This window comes from Sphaeramia orbicularis, chromosome 8 (genome assembly GCF_902148855.1).
Source record: "Sphaeramia orbicularis chromosome 8, fSphaOr1.1, whole genome shotgun sequence".
NCBI lineage: Eukaryota > Metazoa > Chordata > Actinopteri > Kurtiformes > Apogonidae > Sphaeramia > Sphaeramia orbicularis.
In genome coordinates, this window is record NC_043964.1 from 28550214 (window position 1) to 28559653 (window position 9440).

The 9440-nt window shown below is 39.3% G+C and overlaps 1 protein-coding gene across 1 annotated transcript; it reads right to left on the reverse strand.

Annotated features, from left to right (window-relative positions):
* Window positions 1-572: 572 nt before the first annotated feature.
* On the reverse strand, window positions 573-4057 carry LOC115424521 (transcription factor Sox-8). The gene is made up of 3 exons (XM_030141847.1): window positions 3642-4057; window positions 3045-3280; window positions 573-2909 (listed from the first exon to the last, which is right to left on the reverse strand). The coding sequence occupies exons 1-3, from the start codon at window positions 4055-4057 to the stop codon at window positions 2155-2157; spliced, it is 1407 nt and encodes a 468-aa protein (XP_029997707.1). The 3' UTR covers window positions 573-2154.
* Between the last annotated feature and the right edge of the window lie 5383 nt (window positions 4058-9440).

Consider the following 9440-nt stretch of genomic DNA (forward strand, 5'->3'; position numbering starts at 1 on the left):
TGGCTTCTCCCCGGGCTGGTTAGGGACGGCTGCTTGGCATGCATGCCAGGGCCAACTTGAGCATTCTACCCACTGGACCACAGGACCCATTCCTCTCCTGTCAGCGGTGTACGGAAATCGTGAACTGTCTTTTGGTAGACCCAACACATGTCATATATATTTGAAAACCGTTCAAGAGTCTAGAAAAGGCCAAATGCCCTGAACGTACCAAAGGGAGTATTTGTATTTGGCAGCACTAGTTGACATCCTTACACATTCACCTGCTTTCAGCAACTTCCAGTTAAACTTAGATGTAATTACCGTCACTAGTAGAAAACTGTGGAGGAAAATAAAAGATGCAAATAATTCCCTGAAGGTCTGACTGTTCTCTTTTCACAGCTGTAGTTCACAGGACAGATGTTAGACAAGAAGGTTAATACGAACAGCTGGTATCTAGCACAAAAGCAGGCTCATGAACATGCTCACTTTAGTTTCATTAATTCTATTTTATTTATTTCACATGTGCTTCCAAATATGTAAAAGAACAAATATGTAGAAAGTTGATATGCACATAAAAAAGACCACAACAAATATCAAGAAAAAGTATCCTTTATTTTTTAAAAATGGCCAGCAAATGGGTTAGCTGTGCATGTGTGAATGAAACTCTAGTTAATAGAACAGCAATAATTTTCACAGCCTCTCAAAATTATACACCATAGTAATATACAAAACACAATTCTGTGAACAAAACTTTGAGCATGACACTCTCACAGAACATTAGAAGCCAAGGCTGTAAGGAATGATATCAAATTAAGTATATAATCAAAAAAGTAAGTTAACTGTTGGTTCTGGTGTGTATTACTGATTGTGTGCTGCCTGAAGTTTGTTAATTATTCAATTTTACATTGAAATACTGACAATAAGCATTAGAAGGCACAAATACATTTTGTGCAAGACTGCAACAGTGAGTTGGCACTTGATGGTTGATGAGATTACAGACGAAATCTCACACACACACTTTATTTGTTTCATTTCCTCCCTCAAGCCTAAATACACCTTGTAAAATGGATCATTTTCAGTGAGGAACTTGTCTTAAGTATTATTTGGTGTGTATTATGTCATGGGATACGCATCTCTTGTACAAGGAAATGATCGCACGTACATATGACTTTGTCTGCCGCGCACACACACACATGTGCATACACATTTTCATGTTGCGTCCAACCACATATACAGGAGGTCCAGCTGACATGTCACTCAGAGTGTGCGGTGTTATTTTACCCCATTTCCTTTAACCCTAGATCATGACTAATCGCAATTTGCCAAGCATAGCTGTCAGACACCTGTTTTGTCCTGTGCAAGTCTATTGGTCCTGCTCTGTTTTCTTGCAATATGGAATGGAGATGATTCAGGAAATTGGTCTTTAACGGAATGATATCAACTGCACTGTACTTGTACTGCCCTTCATGTCATTTACCTTGTTTTTTTTTTTTTTTTTATAAAAGCCAAAACAGCATTGTAAATAACCAAACCCACATTACATGTGTTTATCTACTTAGAACAAAAAAAAACAAAAAAAAAAATCAATAATGCATGAACATAAATACATATAATAAGACTTTTATGCCAAAATGACACTGTAAGATTCAGTTAAGACTGGTCCTCTGATGTAAATGGCCAAATGTGTGGTGGTATAGCACTGGCCATTCATGGAAATGTAACTGTAAATTCACATAACTGGTCCGCGGTACATTCTCCAATGTATCGTCAAACCCATTTGCTTCAACACAGAAATGGGCCAAACTGTTTCTCCTACACAACGCAGTGACAGGCCTTTGCTTTACCTCAAGTGTGCACACACGTGCAATCTTAAACTGGAAAGGAGAGGGATGTACAGGATGTAGGCGTAGGCGATATGTCCTCATGGAGGAGTTTGGCTCACCAACAACACAATTTCTCTTTGTGTAAAAAGTATGTACAAGTGTGTTTTCAACGCAATGATATAACTTTGTATAAAATCAGCAGGCACTTTTTCTTTTGCTTGTTTCATGTTCATATGATCACAGGTAGCCTACCACCGTCTACACACTTCTCTACCTGCTCCTTACTTCCTTCATTAGTAGTGCATCAATCTGAACAAGTCTCTGTTGCGGAGTCTCTATTGTTTGTTTCCCCTTAAGGCCGAGACAGTGTGGTGTAGACCGGCTGGTCCCAGCTCGAGGCGGTGGGGCTGTGGGCAGGAGCCATTGACAGACTGTTAAGGATCGGACTGCTGTAGGGCCTCCTGGAGGAGTGGAAGTAAGGGTACTGGTAGAGACTGGAGGGGTAGCCGGAGTAAGGGTTGTAATAGTTGGAGCTCTGGAGGTCAGTATAGTCACACTGGGAGCTGGAGAACGAGGCCGCGGCCGAAGCAGCCGACGTGGCCGAGGTGACACAGGCCTGGCTACTGTAGGAGCTGTAATCAGAGTGCGACGGTGACCCGTGGGAGTGCTCGCTATAGTGGCTCGGGCTCAGTTGCTCTGTTTTTATGTGGAGCCGGTGCTGGGCCACCTCACTGGTGGAGGGAGAGGTGGAGGACATGGTGCTCTTGCGACTCCATGCTGATCCGTTGGCACCTGCGTGGCTGTACGAGGAAGCGTAAGAGCCACCGGCTGCTGGAGCCTGGCCGTGGCTGTGGTCTGAGGGCAGGGCGGAGGGGAGTGAGGCGTGGCCGTTGAGCGGGAGGTACTGGTCAAACTCGTGCACATCGAAGGTCTCCATGTTGCTGATGACATCAGTGCTGAGCTCAGAGATGTCGACGTTGCTGAAGTCAATGTTTTGCCTGGTGCTGTCAACAAGACGACGGCCTTCGTGTTTTAGATCCTGCTTCACCCCGTGGTGCAGATCTGTTTTGGGAGTAGTGGGTGGTGTAGGGGGGCCGTGGGGCTGCCCTGAAAAAAATATAATAGAAATAAAATTAGAATTTTCAGCACACCAAACTATAAACAACAACTCAAAGCAGCCTTCAACTACTGACATATTTATCCTAAAACTACATCTGCATTCCCTCACAGTTCTTCCCATACCTGCATGCTCAGGGTGGTGATGTCCATCAGTCATCCCAGCCAGTCCTCCCATCCCTGGTTCAGCTTTGTACATATGATGGGCCAGCTCTGCTCCTGAGTCTGAGTCACTCTGACCTGGTTTCACATTCTTCCGTCGCCGAGGCTGGTACTTGTAATCTGGATGGTCCTTTTTGTGCTGAACCCGCAGCCTCTCTGCTTCATCTACAAATGGCCTTTTTTCACTCTCTGAGAGTAAACTATTGAAAAAAGTAACAACAATAAAACGTTAAAATGTGCATTTAATTTGAACGAAAATAATTAAATTAGGTTGACAAAATTAGTATTTTAAATTACTGTCCAGGTGTGTGAAGAAAGTAAATTAAGCAAATTAAAATTCTGCTTTTTTTTTTATTTTATCATTTAAACATCATGCAGAGAACTTAAAAATAAAATTAGGTGAATTATTTTATTATAAACAAAGCTGATTCTTTTCTTATACAGTAATTATGTGGAGGAACGGCTGCATCCATAACATCACAGCCTACATTTTAAAAGATTAATTATTGTAAATACTATTTCCCTGCATTTCTTTTTATGCTCAATAAAATAACGCCTTACCGCCACAGTTTTCCGAGGGTCTTGCTCAGTTCGGCGTTGTGCAGGTGTGGATACTGATCCGCCAGTTTTCTGCGGGCCGCTTGCGCCCAGACCATGAACGCATTCATGGGTCTCTTGACGTGAGGCTTGCTCTTCAGTGATCCGTTTCCCCTCACGGGCATGGGCACCAAAGACCAGTCGTATCCTTTGAGGACTTGAGAGACAGCGTCCCGTATGCAAGCTGGGAACCGTTCGTCATCATCAACGTCCAGTTTCTTGCCTAAACTGGTGAGCAGAGACCCCTGTCCGTCAGAACCCGTAGGTGAGGACGGAGCATCGGAGTCGGAGTCGTCCTGGGACATGGAGCTGTTTGAACCCGAAGGGCTGCACGGTTGGTCGCTGACACACTTGTCATGCTCCTCTGTCATTTTTAACATTGTTTTTTTCAGTCCCTGGGAAGTGAATTCCGATAAAAAGCTTCAGTGTTCGATTAAAAATCAGAAAATTAAACAACACCGCGTGATTCGAGCGCACTGGGAAGTGTCCGGTGCGCCTTTTACGCACGGCGCGCCACAGTAAATTCCTTTAGAATTTCAGTTTCAGTCAGAAGCCTCCGTTGTTTTCCTTCAGCTTTCCTGTTTGTTTGTCTTTGTGAGTTTTGTTTTCCTATGCTGTCATGGGAGGTGCGGTCGTGGAAGTTGTGGTCCTCAGTGTGAGCCGAGGAGCTACACGTTACAGCAACTTGAGTTGAAGTTTTAAAATCGTCACTCCACCTTCAGCCTGGGATTGGCTGGAGCAAATCACCACTTTCGCCTCATTGGTTCAGCTTTGGCTTCATTATTATAATGACTTTTTTTTTTTTTTTTTTTTTTACACCGGTGACACAGATCTGTTTTTATTAGCCTTAAGATCTACACGTTGTGCGACAAACAGGCAAACATCTTTAACACAATTTGACATTTTCTACATACATAAAAAAGAAACAAAAAGAAACAAGAAAGGACTAATATTTTTTAATGTCAGTAGATGCTTACATAAAATGCAGCAACTTCAGTCTGTAAAATAAGTAAAGACTAAAAAAATGTATTTAAATACAATGCATTTACATCTTTGCTGCATTATTAATGACTGTATATTTTAGCTTATATATGCTGTTGGAGAAATAGGAAAAAGAATATCTGTATTAGGGGGAAAAATATATATTTCAGTATTTATGGAAAACATTTCAGATTTAACATTAGTGTAAAATCTTACATTATCCAAATTAAGCTGATTGACGCAAACATTGACCATGTCAAAAAGACAACTGATGTCCATTAAAAATTTATTCTTTTTGCATCCTGTTTATTACAGTACATAGCGTCGAATGTCTCCAAACAGGGCTGCAGGTACAGCAATAAGGGTTTCATATCAGCACTGAGTCCTTGTCATTGTCATACCGGCAGGAAAATCCTCCCTTTCAGTTATTAGTATTGTTAACAATGAGGACAACACCCTTTCTTTTGTTTTGAAGTGACTGTTTAAAAGAATCATTAGGAAAATTCAGCATTTGATATTACGCTTCATGCATTTTTCATCATTCCTGCTGTCCATGAGTTTCTGTGAAGAACTGAGTCTGAATGTACATATATTATGATATCTCTAACTTTACCGCATATACTGCATTTACAGGAACGATGTTTGCTTTGTTAATACATTTCTCCAACTTCATATGACAGAATGAACTTAATTACACCTGTGGTAAATGCACCAAGTTTAGAAGAGGAACCTAATTTGTCCCCTCAAACTGTTTGTGCTCCATAAGTCATTTCTCACTACCATAGAAGCAGGCTTTTTATTGCACTGAAGATAGAAAGAGCAGAGGAGATAAGAGGTAGATTAAATCACTGCCTTTGTTAAAGGTTTCTTTGTGTTCATGTATTGTGGCTGTGGGATGATTTTTATCACTGGCCTCCCTATGAAAAGACAAGGTATGTTTGTGCTGGACGGCAGTTTGCTTTGCTCGATCCACACTGCAGGTGGCTGAGTTTAGAGAAGAGCTTCTAGAATATGTGGAAATAATAGCAACTGTGGCTTGTGCATACAGAATTTACTGAAGGAAAGGTATTGGCTTTCACATGAAGGTAAGAAGCATGAACATTGTCTTTATTTTGTTAGCACTAGACTGAGTATGAATATGATTAAACACATATTTAATTTGATGTCTATACATTGGTCATGTCTGTTTTATGTTGTAACACAAAATAAGCAGGTGTGACAAAATGTGGACTCGCGTTTTCATGTGACTCATTATAATTTTTCCTGTAAATGTTACCTTCTGTTAGAGATGATAAATTGAAAGTCTTAGTCCCAAGCCGTTTTTCTTTCTAGCAGCTGCTGTCAAAACGTTCGGTTGGGTCAAGTTCAGTGCATGTGGGTGTGTGTCTATGAGAGAGAGAGAGAGAGAGAGAGAGAGAGAGAGAGAGAGAGAGAGAGAGAGAGAGAGTGTGTGTGTGTGTGTGTGTGTGTGTGTGTGTGTGTGTGTGTGTGTGTGTACAGACAGGCAGGACAGCGGTGAGTTGTCAAACATAAATGACCCTGCGTCATCCTCATCCCCTTCTACACATGGGAAAACTATTTACTGTGTGTGGGTCAGTATAATAAAGTAAAAATGAGTAAAATATGGAATAGCTGGACTTCAACACAGCATAGAATTCTTACATTTTATTTAGAGTGAAATTACCAAATGCTGCTGACTGAAGTAAATTTGTAGTAACCACCTTCTGAAATGCAAATAAAGTCGCGAAAAAAAAAATTAGACCTTCAAAAGTCATCAAAAACAATGGTACTAACTCCTGTGTGTGTCATGTGACTAAAACAGACAGAAAAGAAAACACGGAATGCCTAAAATCACTGTTTTTGTCAGTACAATGCCATAGCTATTGATGTAAGAACTTAAATGATTGTGGTTATTATCAAGAAAACCATGGAAAATGGCTAGATATCAGCTCTGAAATTAAACTCTTATGAGCTATTTTTGTTGTTATCATTATATGTGTCCAAACAAATGTACCTTTAGTTGTACCAGGCATTAAAATGAACAAGAAATTGAAGAAAACGAGGGTGGTCTAATAATTTTTTCCATGACTGTAATATTAAATTTTATTTTCACGTGACACTTTCAGCTATTCCTGTAGCCATGAAAAGGCTGATATTATCTTTGTTAAAATAAACTACACTGTTGCCTATAAAGTTGGAATAATTCTGTTTTCAGGCACATTCCTCTTTTTATACACATCACCTTTGACCTTGTGCAAAAATTAAGTGCCAGTTACACTTCTATCTATCAAGAGTCAGTCGCATTTTCACAATTATTTCATGTGAGGAGGTAAAAAAAAAAATTAAAAAATCCGATTTTTTTGAGCCACACTGTATAAGGTAGTCACTGAGTAGTTTATAATGTGTGAGTACTTCCACTGACACTTCAATTAATTCCTGAAGTGTTGGAATAATTGAAATGGATAAAATAAGGCAAGAATGGAAACTCCCTGACATCAGTCACCACTGAGCCTCTGAATCTACTTTTACTGGCTCAAGTTGTGTCAACTAAATGTCATAGAAATCCATTAATCATGTTGAGGAACTTAATACTGGGATATGCTGAAAGCTGCAGCAGGTCAGGAACTTGTCGTATCCTGGAGCTTTATTTCATTACACATTTCGGCCTAGTGGCCTTCAATAAGGGTTTTTAGGAAATACATAACCGGCTCTATTTATGAAAAAAAAAAAAAAAGTCTACACAGAAACAACCAGACCTGTATATTCACACAATGACTGACCAATAGGATACTTGCAAAGATAGAATCAGAATCTCTTTATTGTCATTGCACCAAGTACAAGGAAATTTAGGTAGAGCTCACAGGTTCAGTGCATGAATTTACAAGACAAACAACAAATCACAGTTATTTACATTAAAAAATAAAAACTATTGCAAACTAAGAATATTGTAAAAAAAAAATAGAATTGAAGTAGTGCAAATAAATATCGCCGGATAAATAGTGTGAAAAATAAGATAATATGAGACTGTAAACATTTACCAGATATTGCAAATGTTATAGAGTAGAATGAGATTATAGTTAGGCATATGCTGAAAGTTGAGCACAGGTTAAGCAAAATAAAGTCATAGTAGCACCTGTACCACAGCTGAAGTAATATTTTGATAGGCAGGTTATAATTTAATATTGTTAGCTGTGCAGGATGTTGGGGACCACTGTTCACTGTGCATACCCTTCATACTAAGGGATATAAAGTTAGAACACAGTAAGTTATATACATAATATTATATTAGAAAAGAAGTAGTGTCAAAGTTGTTTGCAGAACCTATTTGTTTTATTATTTTATTATATGTTGCCATTTTGACCATAAAAACTTTCATTTATGGAATATTTGTGGGGGAAGTGAACCTTGTATTAATCAAAGTATGTATACTATTCATTGTAAATAATATGGTGTGAACTAAATCCTGTAACACTATAAAGTCTCAGTCATACATGTCAGAATCCAGAAGTTATTCCAGCACTCATACCCTCTCTAATATGGACCCATAAAGACATAATGCTACTTTTGTGGTAGTTCTCAAATGTTTTTTTTCTCTATATTTTACATTTCTTAAGTGATTTGTCACCATTTATTATAAAATAATCATATATATTTTGCATTTTTCTTGTACAAATCTGGTCTTTTCCACTATTTAATTTACTAATCGTGTAAATGTTCATAAAACCTCAGATTAAAGTTGAGGAGTATTATATCAGAAACAAAGAAAACTGAATAAAAACTAACATTTTCATCAAAATATTTCATTCAATGAAAATAAAACGAGTGTCTCCATCCACTGTCATTGATCCAACTCCATGGGTTTTACTGGTGAATCAGTGTAGTAGAAGATGACGGTGTTTCCACGTTCACTACGGCGCCTCTGAACGTTAAAATGGATCATATCTGATGACCAAGAAAAGATGAATAACTGTATTTTAATCCAATTATTCACATGCATTGATGGAAGTAGTGGATCAACGGGTATTAAACAGTTAAATCAGTAGATGATTTTGCTCACTACTATGCTTGGGTGTTTATGGGTTAATATAAAATTAGAAGAGGGACAACATGTCATTATCTGCTTCCATCACATCCTCACACATTAGCTCATCTCAGGTGATATGAAGAAAACTCAGCATGAGCGCCACATGAGTGACAGCAGCTGTCAGACCCTGCTAAGCCGTGAGACAGCCTCGGCTTCTTGGCAGAGGGGAAGAGACAGAGAGAAGGAGACAGAGTTAAACAGACTCCAGCCCCCCCACCCACCCCTTCATGCCTCCCTGTATTGTGGGGAGAACTCTGGCCAGAGTTTGTGGGCTCTGGGCTCTTGATTAGAAAAGGAAGGAACAACAGAGGAGAGGTAACCACGCATGAACCTTAAGTGTCCCAAAGAATGAAGGAAGGTTTTAATTTTCCTATTTTTGCAAGATGCATCTCAAAGGAAAGACCAGGGTAAAGCTTTTCAGATTTTTGTCCTGGGCCTTAGCTGAGCATGTTAGCCCATCTCTCCTGGGCCTTAGTCACTTCTACCCCACATGTAAATTATACTCTCTGGCTCCTAATGTGCATTCAAAATTAAATTACATAGTCACCCACAGGAATCTTGCTTTCTTTGGTCTCCGCTTCTGTGTTTTAATACACTTAGGCATATTTCTACACTGTAGCCAAGTTATTTGAAGGAGGACGTTTAACTGTTAAATTGGTATAAACTGCAACAGCATCGAACTGTTTTAGGCACGGTAG

Excerpts from the sequence above, each read along its gene's own strand:
- LOC115424521 (XM_030141847.1), bottom strand. The coding sequence starts at position 4,057 with ATGTTAAAAATGACAGAGGAGCATGACAAGTGTGTCAGCGACCAACCG. Across the intron at positions 3,281-3,641 it reads ACCCTCGGAAAACTGTGGCG|TTTACTCTCAGAGAGTGAAA; the intron begins GTAAGGCGTTAT and ends TTTTTTCAATAG. Across the intron at positions 2,910-3,044 it reads TCACCACCCTGAGCATGCAG|GGCAGCCCCACGGCCCCCCT; the intron begins GTATGGGAAGAA and ends TATTTTTTTCAG.